General features: G+C 39.5%; 1 protein-coding gene across 5 annotated transcripts in view; it reads left to right on the top strand.

Annotated features, from left to right (window-relative positions):
* Window positions 1–18,583, top strand: part of PLCB1 (phospholipase C beta 1) — an 845,524-nt gene that overhangs the window by 11,432 nt on the left and 815,509 nt on the right. For all 5 annotated transcript variants that reach the window (XM_064275782.1, XM_064275783.1, XM_064275785.1 and 2 more), the window contains exon 2: window positions 9,940–10,017. In XM_064275782.1, the coding sequence (XP_064131852.1) occupies window positions 9,940–10,017 (78 nt within the window). The remainder of the gene's footprint in view (window positions 1–9,939; window positions 10,018–18,583) is intronic.

Here is an 18,583-nt window from a genome sequence, read left to right as displayed (position 1 = left end):
ATTAAAGTTTCCAGAGAATCTCCTTGGCTTTAGCATTCATAAAAATGAAGCCTAAAACCAAAACCAAACTCATTGCCATTGGGTCGATTCTGAGTCATAGTGACCCTGTAGGACAGAGTAGAACTGCCCCCAAGGGTTTCTAAGGCAATAATTTTTTTTTCTTTTTTAAAATTTTATTATACTTTAGGTGAAAGCTTACAGCGCAAATTACTCATTCAGAAATTTAGACACAAATTGTTTTGCGACATTGGTTACAATCCCTGTAATGTGTCAACACTCTCTACCTTTCCACCCTGAGCTCCCCATGTCCATTTGTCTAGTTTTCCTATTCCTTCCTGCCATTTAGTCTTTGCATTTGGACAGTTTTTGCCCATTTGGTCTTGTGTACTGATTGAACTAAGAAGCCCTTTCCTTATGTGTGTTGTTTGTTTTATAGGTCTTTCTAATCTTTGGCTGAAAGGTGGACTTGGGGAGTGGCTTCAGTTCTGAGTTAGCGGGGTGTCTGGAGGGAGGCCATAGTCTTGGTGGTTCCTCCAGTCTCTGTCAAACCAGTAAGTCTGGTCTTCTTCTGTGAGTTCAAATTTTGTTCTACATTTTTCTCCCACCCTGCCTGAGACCCTCTGTTGTGATCCCTGTCAGAGCGTTCAGTGGTGGTAGCTGGGCACCATCTAGTTATTATGGGCTCAGGTGGTGGGGGCTGTGGTTCATGCGGTCCATTTGCCCTTTGGACTAATATTTTCCTTGTTTCTTTGTTTGTCTTCATTCTCCTTTGCTCCAGATGGGATGAGACCAACAGATGTATCTCAGATGGCCTCTCACAAGCTTATAAGACCCTAGATGCTACTCACTAAAGTAGGATGTAGAACATTTTCTTTATGAACTATGTTATGCCAGTTGACCTAGATGTCTCCAGACCATGGTCCCCAGCCCTCAGCCCCAGTAATTTGATCCTTCAAGGTGTTTGGATGTGTCTAGGAAGCTTCTATGACTTTGTCTTGGTCAAGTTGTGCTGACTTCCCCTACATAAGGCTGTAAATCCTTATGCAAGCAGAATGACACGTTTCTCCCACAGAGCAGCTCATGGGTGTGAACCACCAACCTTTTGGTTAGCAGCCGAATGTTTAACCACTGCACCATCAGGGCTCCACAAGCTCATCTCTTTTGGTTAGGGTCTTAAAATAGCAATCTTTATGGTGACTATACAAAGCCCATTGTTTTGTCTATACCTTGTAGGAAATGGGAATATAGGAAAACTTCCTTGCTGCCTTGTAGGAAACACATCTCTTAGGCATAGAGGCCAGTGTGTGCTCTGGAGTCTTTACAAATGTTCTACATCAGTCAGCCAGTGTGGAAATGGTGTTAAAACATTATTTTTCACTGCATAATAAGTGACACTTTTGTGTCCAGCAAAACTCTATGATGTGCTTCTCCCCTTTTTTCTTTTCCCAACATACTTGCAAATATTGTCTTTTGCTGGATTTAAGGCTGGTCCTGTGGCTTCTCAGTGAAATTGCTGATTGTGGGAGATTAAAGATATTGTAGTCATGAAGAAGGTGAAGAGGATGGATGAGTCACCTGCCCCAAGCAAGACTTAGAATGGCTTAGATTTCAAGGTACTGTCAATTGAGAGGCCAAATGTAGATTACAGAGAGGGCAGAGAGGTGGATACAGATTTCCCTTGTCTGTATTACAGCGAGAGTCCTGGGTGGTACAAACATTAACACACTTGGTTGCAAACTGGAAGGTTGGTAGTTTGAGTCCACACAGAGGCACCTTCTAGCAGAAGGGCCTGGTGATTTACTTCCAAAAATATCAGTCACTGAAAACTCTATGGAACACAGTTCTACTCTGACACACGAGGTCAGCATCAGTTGGAATTGATTCGACAGCAACTGGCTTCTATTACAACTGGACTATGACTCCTTGAAGGTCGTAGTTTGTTATTTGTGTTCTTTTCCTAGTACACAGCGTAGGTCTGGCACTCAGTAGGTGCTCAGTGGAAAATTCTGACTCAGAGGGAAGCATGCAGGCCTGAGGCATACCTGGATTGCAGGCATGCTCCCCTGAGACCTTGGTGACACACCACTTCTGGTGTTGGTTGGACAGCCCTGTCCCAAGTCTTAACATTCCATGGGAAATCTCCCAGACTCCCAAGATAGTTTATGGCTTTCTTAAATAGGTTTTCTCCGTGTAAGTTTGCGAACAAAATGTTTATTGGGAATACAGAGCTGACTGTTGGTATTGCAGCTCTGATTTCCTGTAAGGTCAATATGGCTTAAGGTTGAGTATGTACTCAATTGTGATTCAATATTGGCTGAGAATTATGATGTCTCATGTATTTAGATCTCTTATTCTGAACGTTACCAGTGGCTTCTCTTTTCTGAAAAGGTGCTCATCCGTATACCCAAATATAGCCATGTAAATTGCTGTTAGGAGGCGAAGGATGAATAGGTGAAGCACAGGGCACTTGAAGAATCATGAAAATATTCTGCATGACACTGTAATAGTGGATACATGACATTATGCATTTGTCAAAACTCACAGAGTGAATTCTGAAGTCAGCTATGGACTTAAAAATAATGTTAGTAATAATGTATCGGTATTGGTTCATGAGTGTGACAAATGTAGCACACTAATGTAAGATGTTCATAGTTAATAGTAATAGTAAATATAAAAATGTACTTAATAATAGGAGAAACTGTGCTGGGGTGGAGGGCACTGTGTATGGGAATTTTGTACTTCCTGCTCAATTTTTCTGTAAACCTAAGTATGTTCTAAAAGTGTAAATAAAATGCATTAAATGTTTGCAAAAAATCTATAAAGAATAAGTAGAAATTGCTGTTAAAGGAATTTAGAAGTCTTGAAAATGACAGAACGGAAGATCGGTCATCATGAAAATAATGGTTCACAAACAGTAAAATGATAAATAATATAACATTATATCACTGAAAAATCATATATGTCATCCATGAGCTTATTACTAAGATGAGAAAAATATCAAATAAAAAAGCATATAGTTTAAAAATATTATTTATAAGAAAACTTCCACCTATATTCTTTTGTCTCTGCAGAGGAAATTGCGGCCAATGAGACAATACTATGAGCTTCCAGCCCACGACATTCCTAGCTGGATGTACTTAGGCCATCTTCACTCTCCCACCTTCCCTACCGTCCCTGGATACTTACCTCACCTCCTCCATCTCCTCCATTTATGTCCTGGAGCCCATCCTTCTTGGCTTCTCTGAACCCTGACTTCACTGTTATCCCCTCATCTCTTACAGCATCTGTGAAGGTTTCCCCTTTGTTGGAGCTCTTCTAAGAACTTATCAGTATGCTTTTTAGTCATGAAAACCCAGACAAAACCGACACAATCCCCTCCCTCCATCCTTCTTCAGTTACTGCCCTCTCGTCATCATCTCCCTCTATAACAAAAGTGTGGCTTTTACTGGCAGTCTCCTCCCTTTTCTCACCCTACTCCCCCCTTCTTGGCCCTCCAAAGCCTTATTCTGCCCCCAGCACCATTTTGAAACTTCTTTTACCAAGGCTACTGACAGCCTGCTATGTGCCAAACCGAACTGATATTTTTTCAGAACTATCTTGATTTTCCTTTGGTATCCATCTGTTATGGATTGAGTTGTAGTCCTCAAAAATGTGTGACAGCTAACCGAGGCCATGATGCTAGTATTGTGTGATTGTCCACCATTTTGTCATCTAATGTGATTATTCTGTGTGTTGTAAATCCTATCTCTATAATGTTAATGAGGCAGGATTTGAGGTAGTTATGTTAGTGAGGCGGGACTCAGTCTACAAGATTAGGTTGTATCTTGAGTCAATCACTTTTAAGATATAAAAGAGAGAAGTGAGCAGAGAGACAGGGGGACCTCATGCCACCAAGAATAAAGAACCAGGAGGGGAGTGTGTGCTTTGGACCCAGGGTCCTTGTGCTGAGAAGCTCCTAGATAAGGGGAGGTTTGATGACAAGGACCTTCCCCCAGAGCTGACAGAGAGAGAAAGCCTTCCCTTGGAGCTGGCATCCTGAATTCAGACCTCTAGCCTCCTAGACTGTGAGAGAATAAATTTCTCTTTGTTAAAGCCATCCATTTGTGGTATTCTGTCATAGAAGCACTAGATAACCAAGATACCACCCCTCCACCCATTCGCCCATACATGAAAATATTATTAATACCTATTATAAGCTAGACATTTTGCTAGTGTTGTAAATTTAATGATGGCGGGTGATTTGGTCCTGCCCTCATGGAGTTTCTGTTCTACTGGAGGATATGGATTCTAAATAAATAGAGGTATACTTATTTTATTATAATTGTAATGAGTGCTGCCAAAAAAATGTACAAGTGAGTATAAACAAGTATGGAAATTCTTCCTAGGGAGATCTTCGTAATGGAAAGATATGAGTATACTCACTTCTCACGTATTGACATGGCTAGGTTCTGAAGACCAGGTATCTATGTAAAAATAGGCATGTGAAAATGGAGGATGACTACATCATTACATAAATGCCAAGTCACATTATTATATAACTGCCAAATTACATCATTATGTAACTGCCAAACCACTGAGAATCATGGCCCAGCCAAGCTGACACATAGGCTTAACCATTACAGCTATTATTATTCTCGCCTTGCCTCTCTGCGTTTGTTACTGCCAGACGTATGTCATTAATGCACAAATTAGTTGGACAGTAGATTTTTTTTACTGTGGTCGTGAGTACGAAATGTCAGATAATGAGATAGTCAATAAGTGAGGAAGAGGTATAATTAGTAGGACTTACTCAGGCCAACATGAGGGAGAAGGAGTGTTCCAGGCAGAGGGAATGTTACTTATCGGTGCTCTGAGGAGGGAAGGTCCATGGTGATTTTGAAAGACTGAGTGAAATCCAGAAAGAAGGAGCAGAAGCAAGTGAGGAGTGTGGCTCAGATAATGCTGTCAGGATGTCAAGGGCCTGAGTACACACTGCTCAGGTCACTGCCACAATTTAGACTTATCATAAAGTCCATGAGAAGCCATTAAAGCCACATTTATCAGCCTCGGCCATTGTTGATGTATTGGGCTGGATAATTCTTTGTTGTGAGGGGCTGACTCATGCAACCCCTGGCCTCTACCAACTGGACGACAGTAGCAAAGCCCTAGTTGTGACAACCGGAATTGTTATGGGACAGTGCGAAGTCTCCCTTGGAGTACAAAACTGCTCCTGGCTGAGAGCCACTGCGTTAAAAGGATTTTAAGCAGAGAAATGCTATATTCTCAACTGATTTTAAAAGTTATCAGGCCACTTCACTCTCTTTCTCACCCCACCCCCCACACAGCCAGTAAATACATAAAAGATGTTCAACATCACCCATAGCAGAGAAATGCAGATTAAAACCCCAGTGAGAGACCACTTCCCTCCCACCGGAGCTATACCTTATTGAGATTATCGGTTGGTTCATTTGATGCCCTCACTAAGCGATGAGGCCTCAGAGATTCGAGTCTGAAATTTTGTCTGAATTCCTAGCACAGCATCTGAAGTAACTTACATGGTATTTGAAGAACCATTCTTCCAACGTTACTCTTTATTGTGTTAAAAGGGATTTTTATATTTGACAGTAAAAGGCAAGAATATTAATGGTACTTCTCTCTACCTTTTTGCCTTCTCTTCTCTGAACTCTCTTACCTCCACTGCTTTCCTTTATTTTGGAAAATGTCACTCCCGGGAGAAAAATCTCATCAGTGCTTATTCACAGGGAACTTTTCTGTCCAACACTCTGGGTTTTGCATCCCCGACTGCCTTTACTGTCTTTTTATTTCATGGTCAAGGCTGCATTGCTGACATTTGATGGGCCTTGCGTCTGATTTTCTGTGATCCTTAGAATTCTTTCTCTTTTCACATAGCTGTTTTCCCCCAATGTATGTGTTTGCTATATTTGGCCCTACTGCTTCCTGATGCAAGCCTTGTGCAGTCTCTGCTGAACATCACTGGTTATTTCTCCTTGTTGACTGTAATATTGATTACTTTCTGTGTGCATGTGTGTTCTCCGGTTATAGTTAAAGAACAAGAGAATCATTGTGGGGTCAGGCTCATGGTCAGCCTCAGCCAGTAGACTTTCTGATAGTGGTACTAGGAATGTGCTGTGGGCTGTGGACCGGCCTTGACATTAGTGTTGAGGTTTAAGGTTCTACCTCAAGTGGTTGAAGGACTGGTAAAGTGTAGCTTAGAGGGTGGCAACATGGTGGCTCTAATCTGAAGTTTGAAGGAATGGTACTTAGAGAAGAAACTGGCCTTAATCTGTCCCACTTAGATGTTAAGATGAGAACCCTGGGAGATGCTGGCTGCTTACATGAAACAAAAAAGCTTTCTCACTGGCATTGTCTGATGAGAGAACCTGGCTTGCTTTATGAGGAAGCGCTGGCTGTTCAGGAGTGTTCCCATAAAGTTTTAAAGCTCTACTGCCCAGTAGAAATTCAATGTGAGCTGCGTATAAAATTTAAAATTTTCCAGTTGCTGTTCTTGTTAGTTGCCGTTAAGTCGGCTCCAACTCATGGTGACCCCGTGTACTGCATAACAGAACAAAACATTGCCTGGTCCTGTGTCATATTCATTATCACTGGCACGTTTTAGTTCATTGTTGGGGCCGTTGTGTACTGCCTTCCAATCTGGGGGATCATCTTTCAGCACTGTGTTGGACAATATTCTGTTGGTTTTCACTGGTTACTTTTTGCAAGTAGATCACTAGGCCTTTCTTCCTAGTCTGTCTTAGTCTGAAAGCTCCCCTGAAACCTGCGCACCATGGATGACCCTGCTGGCATTTGAAATACTGATGGATGGCTTCCAGCATCACAGCAACATGCATGCCACCATAGTGTGACAGACTGACAGATGGGTGACGGGTTTGTTTATTAGTGATCTCTTGTATTGTTATTGAAAAATATCTTCTAAATTCAAATGAGTAGATTGCAATTGAATTCTTAGAGGCTTTGCACTTAGTATTCACAGGTTTGCCTAGATCTTAAGCTTGCTGGCGTTCCTTAGCTCTTTACATCATTGTATACCTGACTCAGGGCCTTGCCTGCTGTGGGTCTATGTCAGTGTTTCTCAAACTGTGGTCCCCAGACCAGCAGCACCAGCATCACTGGTAGCTTTTTTCAGAAATGCAGAATCTCAGTTCCCAGCCCAGACTCCGGCTTCTGCAGCCTTTGGGGGAGATGTCATGGTATCTGTGTTTTAACAAGCCCTCCCAAAGAATCTGATGTGTCTTGAAGTTTGAAAACCATTGGCTTGTGGAGTACACATAGATAATGATGGAGGGAGAGGAACAAACAGGCCCCCTGTGAGTTGTGTCTATTATTCGAAAGTAAAGTACTGCAAGAGACACAATCCATCTGGAAATGAAGGATAACCATATTTTCCAAATGCTAAATCATGACATATGTGCTGACAGTGAACAATAGTTTAGGTCTGGATTGAGTACTGCTTTGGTATCGGAAAAATAAAGACATTTGGAGTTATGTGGGAGATGGGAAAAAAAGCAGGTGGAACTCAAAATGGATATTCATGTATTTCTGGGTCAGATTCTGCCACGCTTGGCAAGAATGCCAAGTTCCAGCTGATCTTGGAATGTTAGAGGTGATTATGGAGGAAGCAAGCAAGGAGCCAAGATAAATGATCAGTTAACAGAGGGACTGTAACCGGAAGAGCGGGGTCAAGAAAATATTGAGCAAAGGAGCTTTAATTTTGAGGAAGGAGAAGGGATAAGCTAGCAATAGCTGCAGCTGAAACATGTGAGGCTGCCTAGGAGAATGTTCCACAATATAAATTTGAGTATTCCTTTTAACTTAAATATTTGATGGTGTGTGATCCTATAAAAAAAAAAAAAAAAAAAATTTTTTTTTTTTGATCCTTGCAGTAAATTGCCATCAAGATTTCAATTAGAATCTTGTCATACATTCTGATTAGGAAAGGAGCTGGCCTGAGAAGGATGAGTTGCACCTACAGGTTAATTCCAATTCACCTGGAGGTGAGAATGTGTGCTGGGGGAGCCTGTCTGAAGCTTCTGTTTTGCCCCCCTCTAGAATGGGGAGCCTTGGTGGCTCCATGGTAGAATTCTTGTTTGCGCGTTGCTATGATGCTGAACTGGTGTCAGTCGGATCCCCAGCTGATCATGAGGGTGGTGCAGGACCAGAAAGCGTTTCGATGAGTTGGGGTCTTACTCCACAGCAGCCAACAGTAAGAAGAGAAGCAGACAGAATGGAATGGAAAATATGGTTATGATTTTATCGAAAATATTATTATGAACTTTTATGCATGTCATCTCATGGAAATCTAAAGTCTTTAAAAATCACTGTCTTTCATTATAATATTGAATTTTTTCTAGGTGTCTTTTGTTTTTTTTTTTTTACATTTAAAAGTAATTTTGAAATTTTAAAATGCCAGCCAGATTTCCATGAAACAGCACCATCCTTGTAAAAGATATTTTTTAAAAACTGCATGCTAACTAAGAAAATCAGGATGAACTTTAATTTTTTTATTTTATTTTATTGTGCTCTAGGTGAAAGTTGACAGCACAGGTTAGTTTCTCATTCAAAAATTTACACACAAATTGTTTTCTGCCCTTGGTTGCAATCCCCTCAAAGTATCAACACTCTCCCCCTTTCCACCTCAGGTTCCCTGTGTCCATTTGGTCAGTTTTCCTGTCCCTTCCTGACTTCTTTTTGTTACTTTCATTTTTTAATAAATGAGTTTTTAACCTAATCTACTCTGATAATAATAAATATTTATTGATTTCTTATTATATGCTAAGCGTCATTCCGGGCACTTTACCCAAATTATCCTGTTTAATTCTCACAACAACCCTGTGACATAGATATTATTATTATTCCACTTTTTTTTTTTTTTTTTCTGTTGTGGACAGTGAGGCACCAAGAGAGAGCAGGCAGGGGTTTGAACCCAAGCGGAAGGCCTCCAGAGCCCAGGTCTCACTGTGAAGTTAATGTGTAGACTACAACCATGTTTGCTGCATTTATCAGGGAAAACAAAACAACAAATCCCCAAATTATCTCTGTAGGTCCTAATTTTCATTGCAAGTCCTCTTGATCAGATGGAGGATATGACACACCGTAGTTACAACGTGTATGAAAAAGCCGACATAAACTGGTAATTTATGTCTCCTTAAAAATACCATTCCTGCAAAGGCCTAACTATTTCAGTATACAAATCCGTATGCAGTCATATGTGTTTTCTTGTGCAGATGGTCTGCCTTTCTGCAAATTGCCAAAAGGAAAGAACACATATTTTAGAAATTTGAATATTATCATTATAATACCTGCAGTTTTTGCTTTATAATATGTATGCTTTCACTTTGAAGGTTTTCATCCATGATGTTTTAGTGTGTGAAATTTAAACCTGAAGTGATTTTAGGTGCCTCTTTCCAAAATATATAGAAGACAGCCTTATTTATAGTTACCTTGGAAACAACAATGCCCAAATGCAGTGCTAACTCTTTTTAGTACAATTAAAAATCATTTTATGGAGCAAATGAAATTTTAAAATATTCTCCTCCAGCATGGATTTTAATTAATTTCTGTCATATAAAATATATAATGATAATTAGAGTTAAAAAAATTGATTTGGATAACTAAATATATCAGTTTTGGAATAGGAACCCAATCAGTGGCTTTAAAAATTGGTCTTGTTCCATAAATGTACGTATCACCGGCCTTTTCCTTTACAAGGTATGTACAGATATTCCCATTATTGGTGAATATCTCAGTGATATAGTTAATAATCCTATGAAGTTAAAGTTCCCATGTCTAATTTTGGGGGGTAATTTTTCTTAATGATTGACCAGCCTTGGGGGTAACACAATGATTACTTATTAAGTAACTCCAAGATAGGACTTTCTACAGTGACACATATTGATATACATTTTTTTCTTACTTTTCTAGGATTCCACTATTGTTACTCCAATTATTTTGAGGACTGACCCTCAGGGATTTTTCTTTTACTGGACAGATCAAAATAAGGTAAGAAAGGGGATATGTTTTTCTTAATATTTTCCAGTTGGTTGCTGCCTCACAACGTGTTTATTTGTCTTTCCTACATAAATATGCCAGCTTCATGGATGGCCCTTTGTAATTGACTTCAAGATTCTTCTTTAAAAAGAACATGTAAGGCAAAAATGTCTTGGGATTTTTCAAGGCCCCTGGTTTGAAATGTTAGATTCACTAAATCCTAGAACAATTAGGGTTTTGCAGTTCTCCGTCTATTTATTAGCATCAGAACATGGAAACGTAAATTACATTTGGTTTAGAAGAAAACTGGTCAATGTTACTAATTTAACCCCCCACACAGCTCTCCATAAAGAATGGAGAAAAACGGTGAAGAAATCGCTTCTGGCCCCAGTCATCGTAATCTTGGCCTTTCCTTTCCCTCCTGTCTCCCCTTGCTGTTCATTAAGGGTTTTCCCAGCATCAGGACGAATTTGACCTTGGTGATTTTTCCTTTAGCCTATATCTGCAGTCTTTCAAGAATTTCTTCCCAAATTAGCCTTCCACCCACAATGCCATGAATTTAGAATCTCATTTATTACAAAACCGGTTGAGATGATTCCATATTGAATTCTTAAAAAAATAGAATGTCTGCAGATTATGAGATTTCTTTGGAGTTTAGTGGGCAGTTAGACAAGAATATTCATAGAAAGTGGTTATTATATTAAGAGACATTAGCACAGTTCTACACTTGAACCTAAGAGACCGCAGAATACAGACATTGTTGGACCTCGGAGTTCTGTGATTTGGTGAGGTGGTATAGGGTCACAGAGAGTGCTAAATACTCGTTGAAACCAATAGAATACCTGGGGCCTCCATGGTTACTGCTGAAAAAAAGGGGCATCAAATTGTGAGGTCCTTAGCTCTTTCACAACTCTACTTTCTGTTGCTATATGCAGAGTTACTGGAGTTGACATTCTCACCTTTGCCCTCAGGGCAACTTTGATTTCACAAGTGAGAGGTGGGATAGAGTTAGTCCAATGGCACAGTGGGGATGGGGTGCAGCCTAGGGGAACCTCTTAGGGTGCTGGCCCAGGAGCCAGCCCTGAATGAGCCTGTTTATACCCTCTGAAAGGCAAATATCAGGCTTTTGGTTACTTTGTGAATATGTGTCTCCTAGAACCATCAGTGGCCACAGATGTGGGGGTAAAACATAGGGGATATTACTGTATAGATTTTAAAATAGCATTAAAATCTGAGACCTCAAAGCTAATATCCAAACTTGCATTTGAGTAAGATTTCATTCTTAATGTTCGTGTTTATTACTGGGTGTGTTAATCATTTTGGCTTCGACATTTTGTTTGGTTTCCTGCTGTTATGTATAAAACAATGGCTTAAAAGAGGTTGTTTTTTTTCCCTTCCTAAAGGCTATTTTTAGAACTGTTGAAGCTATATTCCTGAAAGATGTATTTATAATGCTTAGCGCATTTTTAAAGGTTGGGTATTTGTACAAGAGACCAAACTGTCAGTTTGATTTTTCAACTTGTAAATCAAGCTTCTATAAAAGCAACGGAAGGTATTTTGGGGTTTTTAAATAATTCATGGCAACTCAGTTAAGCTGCCCTCTAAGACTAATCATAAATGATTCTTTGCTTAAGAAAGAGAAAGGGTTCAGGACCAAAGGCTTTTTGATGTGTTTCAGCTGTTTTGTGGATCCAGTATTTTGACCCATGCTTACTTATTTTCAAACGTAGGAAAGTTTCTTTCAATTTTTTACACCAGCCATTTTCGCTCTAGAATCTTATAATGCTGTTTATGAGCAATTGAAGTAAATAATTTGGTAGTAATTCCTTTTATCTCTTATGACTTTACTTTTCATGGATGTTAATCTCACAAGCCTAGCCAAGAGATGGTAAGTTTCACTTTTTAAAAACCTCAGTCATTCTTTAGCCATATTTCAGAGTTTGGAGGTTTATTTTTTAGTCAATGATCATCTATCTTAGACTCCAAAAGATGAGAGTATTTAAGAAAAAAAATTAAACCTTCCATGTTTCCAAGTTTGTCATTTTCTTCTGGCTTTAAGCCCAGCTCTGGAACCAGAAAGAGTGATGTATTTGCTTCAAGGAGATGGACGCCTGTGAGTGATGTATTAGCATAAATGGATGCTAGAAGAAGTGGTACACAGAAATGAAGGATGCAGGACAAGCTTTTAGCTGGTGGTTTTGCATAAGATCATTTGAAAGTACCCAGCTGAACAGCGCAATCATGATCCTCCTTTCTTGAAAATATTATTTTTTTTTCTGACAACTAGTCCTAAGAATCTATGACATGTATCATATAGGTCTTATATATGTATTATATATCACACGTATGTATCTCTCAGAGAAAAAATAATGGCACTTTTAATTGGATCCTTTGATAACATACTATGTTTTCAACCGCTTTGGAAGCTTGCTTTGGTATTTTGTAACATTCTTTTTGTCATTCTCCTCCTCTTGGTCTTGTTTGCAGCATGCTACTCTTTGGATCCATGAAGCTTATGCTGAAGTACTTGGCTTAGCAATCGCTTGAAGCCAAAAACTGCCCGTTGGTGATGTGAGAGGCATTAAAAAGCCCTTTGTAGAGTATTTGTTACAAGAGCTTTCTTTTTATAGCACTGGAGGAAAACCCTCGCATTTCACACTGTGTGGAACTCTCTTCTGTCATGGCTACATTATAGCTTGTACCAGAGCCTCCAACAAAAATCCAGTGATATATTTATTGCCTTCCCAAAACCCTCCTTTAATTTGTCACCATAGAAACGATAGGTGGCAAAGCAGACAGACAGCACAGATGGTGGAGTTAGGAGTTAATAGCCAGAACCCCTGGGTGGTGCAAATAGTTAATGCCCTCAGCTGATAACCAAAAGGTTGGCGGTTCTAGTCCACTCAGAGGTATTTTGGAAGAAAGGCCTGGTGACCTACTTCCAAAAAATTAGTCACTGAAAACCCTATGGAACCAAGTTCTACACTGACACATACATGATCGCCATGGGTCGGCATTGACTCGACAGTGACTGTGTTTTGTTTTGTTTTTTAAACAAGAACTAGCTAATAATTTTCAGGCAGCAGAAATGTGTTTTGATAAAATATTAAAAAAAGTTTGGGGTTGATGGAAGCAGATAAAATATGAACATATTTAGGGATAAATGTTCATAGTTTGTGTCAGCTCTGGGCTTTTTAAAAATAATTCTTTCCTTTTTACTGTTGAGTCTATAAATCTTACTATCATTAGCAAAAATGAGCTTCTGAATATGGCTATTCTAATTATTCTTATGTAAATGCATATTGCATAAGAATAGTTTTTCTTATGTAATATGTAAAGGGTAAAGAAGGTGATTTTTCTTATTTAAGTGGGTATTCCACGAGAAGATAAGCTGATTTGTAGTGTTGGGTGAAAAGGAGCTCCTGTACTGCCTGAATATTTAAGAGGTGGCCCGAGTTAGGCTCTGACTTTTCTTTGAAACTATGCCATGTTGGCACCAGATACCAACACAGGGAGTTGAAAACCATGATAACTACTAGAAGAATCTGCATCACAATTTTGGAGGAAAAGCTAAAGAAGAAAAAGGGTCAGAGAAAGAAGAAAAAGGGTCAGAGTTAAAGAGGGGACAAAAACTGATCCTGCGAGAATATGAAACAAAGTAGACTTTTGCCTTGCAACTTGATACTCTGCTGCAGTACTAAGGCTGGTGTAAAAATAAAACCACGAGCTGCTAGTTCAAATTGGAGCAGTTCAATACAGTTCAGTAAACCCTTCCTTCCATGTTTTGCTAAAGCAGAAGCTGAGGAGAGGGCTTCATAATTAAAATAAAGGAATGAGAGGAAAGACACACTTTTTAAGTGAAGGAATCCCACTATGTCCTTTCTTTGTTAACAGATAGTATTTATTTTTAAGTTTTGGTATACAAATATGTTTTTGATGTGAGCAAGTAAGAAAATATAAACTAACCTTGAACTCTTCATTGATTCCAATCCTAGTCCTCTCTCCAGAGTTCACTACTGGCAACAGTTTCATGATATCTTTCTAGGCCTTTTAAAACATGCATTTATACATGCCTTTTTTTTTTTTTTTAACTGTAGAAATATTTAATTTTGCTTTGTGTATGTGCATTTTCATGCTAAATGGCCTCATATTATACTTAGTGAGCCATAACTTCCTTTTTACCTTTGCAGGGTGTCTTTGAGAACTTTTTGTTGGGTTCAGTTTTGGTTTTTATGTAGATCTAACTTGCTGTGTTTAATTGCTCTATCATTTCCCACAGATTACTAAGTTTTATTTAATAATAATAATAAATTCTTTTTGGTGGGCAATTTTTGTTTCCAATTTTGGGCAAAGGTACACAATCCTTTCATATAACGTAATAACCATCTGTGTTTACGTTTCTCTGGGTGTATGTGTCAGGGGCTTCAAGGTAAATTCTCAGAGCAATAATTTCTGATTGAAGAGAATCATACCCTAATTTTTATTTAATGGCTGGGCCAATTTATATTCTTATCAGTTTTGTTTGAGAACAAAGGCTTCCTCAGCCACAACAAGACTGTTAGGAAACATTGTAATTTTTGTCAGTCTGATACAACCATTGTATCTCTTTAATTTGTGGTTGCCTCATTAGTTTGTAAGGCTGTGCATATGGCTCCACAGGAGAAAAGACCTGGCAATCTGCTCCCATAAAGATTACAGCCTAGGAAACCCTGTAGGGCAGTTTTCTGCTCTCTTGCATAGGATTACTATGAGTCAGAATCGACTCCATGGCACACCACAACAACACTGGGAATTTCTGTTTTCTCTTACTTGCAGTTACCTACACGTACACCATGTATGTGTGTTGCAAGTTCTCTAGATATTGTAATGTTAATCATTTATCTGTTATAGATGTCGCAAATGCTTTCTGACTGCCCATGGCTTGTCTATGTATACCAAAAGATGACTCGAAACTGTAAACTTTGACATGGTCACATTTTGACCTTTTTTTTTTTTTTTGCTTTAAGGTCTTTCTAATTCATCATCTTCATCATCACCACTATTCCTAGTTTAGATTGTTAATCCATTTGCAGTGTATTTTGAGAATTAGTGTGAGGTGGGGCTTTAAATTTAATTTCTTTAAATGTGTCGTCCTGTGTGTTTGCAGTGGAAACCCTGGTGGTGTAGTGGTTAAGAGCTGTGGCTGTTAACCAAAAGATCAGCAGTTTGAATCCACCAGGATCGCCTCGAAAGCTTTATGGAGCAGCTCTACTCTGTCCTATACGGTTGCTATGAGTTGGAATCTACTCAATGGCAATGGGTTTAGTTTTTGGGTTGGCGTGTTTGCAGATCCCCGCTCTTTCTAGTTGTAGCCATGGTAGCCCATCTCTCCTGTCACTTTCTTCGTGGCTCTGGGTGTGGAGGGCTTGGGAGGTGGGAGCTGAAATGCAGATCAATCTCTCTTGATGCTTCCGTATCACTCCTAGTGGTGGCACCTTCACCTCCTGGTGTGGAAAGATACACTCCTTGTTTTATGCCTGTGGACTTCTGGACTGTCATTTCCTGCTTTGCTCTATCTATCCATTTAACTTCTGACTTTCCTACATTCTAGTTCAACCTGTGCAATCCTTTTTGTTTACCCATGGTTCTAGATTATAAATATAAATTTATACCTGCATAGTCTGTCATTTCTAGGCAGGAGGGGTTGGCTCTACCATCTACTCCATCTACCATCTTGTTATGACCTATGATTTTGCATTCGGGATCCTTGTACAGAGTGATGATTACGTTTCTATTAATGGCAACTACAGACAACATTCTCTTTTGATTACCTTAACTTTCAATACAGAGTTCAAAAGCAAGGTGTAAAAATTAAATATTTACATAAGCCACAGTGACATTTTTTAGCATAAGAATCTAGAGTTCAAAAATATTTTGAATGACACATCATAAGCTTCAATAAGAAAATGAAGAACTTTCTTCTGTAAAAATAAATAGTCTGTAGTCACTGGTGACTACATATTCCATTAATGATCATTTGGCAATCGTGCTGTCTCTTTGGACATACTTCTCTAGTGTATCTCAGAAACATCAATTTTGGCTTGTGTTGTATATGGCACCTGAGGCAGGACACAGTCCATGCAGTGATTTAGTATGGTGTTGTGGTTATAAATTAAGAAGAAGAAATCTGTTTTTCTTGGTAGCTTCCCCCAAAGACTGAACAATAACTGAAATTACTTTAGAAAACAGCAGAAGGCATGTGACCACCCCAGTCATAACCCACTGACGAACAGCATCTATGGACGGAGGTATTTCCTTCACCTTCTGAATTTCCTTCACCATTATTGAAGATATAGCAGCTAGAGCAGGCAGGGTGCCTTGCTCTTACCCTCACCCTCCCCACTCCAGAGGACATGGGCAGGACCCCAGTGCTCTGCACCTGCATTCCTTTGCTTTCTCTGGCTGCTAGAACCCGCTTGGAGTCCCTGGGTGATGCAGACGGTTAACACTCTTGGCTGCTAACTGAAAGGCTGGAGGTTCAAGTCCACACAGAGACACCTTGGAAGAAAGGCCCAGGCGATCTACTTCTGAACAATCGGCCATTGAAAACTCTGTGGAGCACAGTTCTACCCTGACACACATGAGGTCACCATGAGTTGGTGTCAACTAGATGGCAACTGGTACTGGTACTTTGTCACCTCCCCACATTGACTGCCTGAAATGCCTGGGAATTTGTGCTCACCCTGACTAAGGGGATTTGAGGAATAAATACCACAGCTCCCTCATCTCTTGGGTGGGATAACTCAAAGGAGCATGGCTTATTTATCTCCCAGTAGTCCCCAGTGGAATTGGCACAGTACGGGGCAGCATTTCGTTCCGTGTGCAGGGGGTCACCAGGAGTCGGGGGCCACCTTGTCAACAACCCACAGTGGTAACTAGCTTGAAAACACACCCTTTATGGGCTTCCATCCCTTCCTGTCTTGCACCTCCACTCCTAGTGTGTCCTGTCCCGGAAACCCCTCTAAAACTTTTATTAGAATCCTTATCTAGGAATTGCTTAATATAGATGCTTAATGCGTAATAACTTAATATAGATGTTTCCTAATGAAGGGTTGGGATTCCGGTTAAGGGACCGTGGAATATCTTAGGTGAATACTTTGTTTGAAGTGAGGGCTGATTTTTCTAGAGGGTCCTAATTTGGGAGGCCAGAAGCTGGTTAAGCAAAGCAGACAGATGTGGGTTTGAGCTCGGGCTCTGCCACTTATTTAATGAGTCACCTCAAGCAAATGTCTTCAATAACCTAAGCCTCAGTTTCCTCATCTGTAAGATGGGGCACTGCTTTCTCAGTAATCGTAAAGGCTAAATGTGATACATGTGATCCTTAGTTAGCACAATGCCAAACACTTTGTGAACTCTCAATCCTTTGTGATGGTTCTTATTATTGTTCTATAAATAACAATTAGTCTTTTACTAAACAATTACTCCTTAAATGTTAGGGGCCACAGATGCTTTTGAAAGCCAAGTGACCACCAATTTATGTACAGTAGTTTATTCCTTTTTTTCTTCTTCAAGGCAGTAGACTTTTCTGTTTAAGATTCTACCGTGGTCTTTTGATCTAAAGCATTGAAGCTTAGATCTGTTTAGGCAAGCGAGATGTTTATTTATGTATTTCATGTTTTGTGAAAAGAGCCATGGAAGGCAAAAGAAGGGATTTATTGTCTAGAAGACTTTTCCTCAGAGGATAATTTGTTAATAAATACTCCATCATAGGTGAAAGTTCCTTGGACCACTGAAGATTTATAGCAGCTTATGGAATAAGCTTTAAAATGATTTAAAGGAATTGGATAGGAGAAAATGGTATTATTCACAAGAAAAATTGGACCCCACCGTGGTTATCTTGTCTTTTTTTCCTAAGATAATCAGTGAACATAGCTTCATATCAGTTCCAGGCAGCTTCTCCTCTGTACTGACCAGATTCTTAGAGATAAACTTTGAGTGTTTTTGAGCATAGTTTAGACAGTCAGCGGGTCAGATTGCTGCGGAACAAATCTCTTCACACCAAATCAATTTTCAGATTAAACTCCCATTTATTCTCAACACTGTCTTCTTTTCAATGCCATGAACTCCAGTGTTTTTGCCTCAGTGAACTCTGAGGAATGTTCTGAGCTCTGATTTAATACAAAACTATCCAAGTAGCAAAGGTATTATGATATTCTTTATGGAGATCCAATTACTGACAGATTTTATTTGTTTTCATTTCTGGGAGTCTATTTGAGTGGCAGAATCCCTGTGGAAAACTGGCTAGTTATAGGATAGCCAAGTGTTATGATGGATTAGCCTGCGTGGATGCTACATAAGAGTAAATGCTATTTGAATGGAGTCTTTTACAAGTTGTTCTTGATGAGTGTGATTCATGGTTTTTGGTGGAATTTCTAATTGAAGCACAGCTTCTTGAAATGTATTTTAAAATCAAGCTGGTCATTTTGAAATGGCATCTTTGCAGTTTCTTTGGAAGGATTTTTATGGTGCAAATGCCTGAAGAAGGATTTTCATGTCACCGTCTCCGCACTTCGCCATGAGAATAACAATAGCAAAGCTC

The sequence above is a fragment of the Loxodonta africana genome, chromosome 24 (genome assembly GCF_030014295.1).
Source record: "Loxodonta africana isolate mLoxAfr1 chromosome 24, mLoxAfr1.hap2, whole genome shotgun sequence".
NCBI lineage: Eukaryota > Metazoa > Chordata > Mammalia > Proboscidea > Elephantidae > Loxodonta > Loxodonta africana.
Note: the sequence above shows the minus strand (reverse complement) of the source record. Positions and strands in the feature narration are given on the sequence as shown.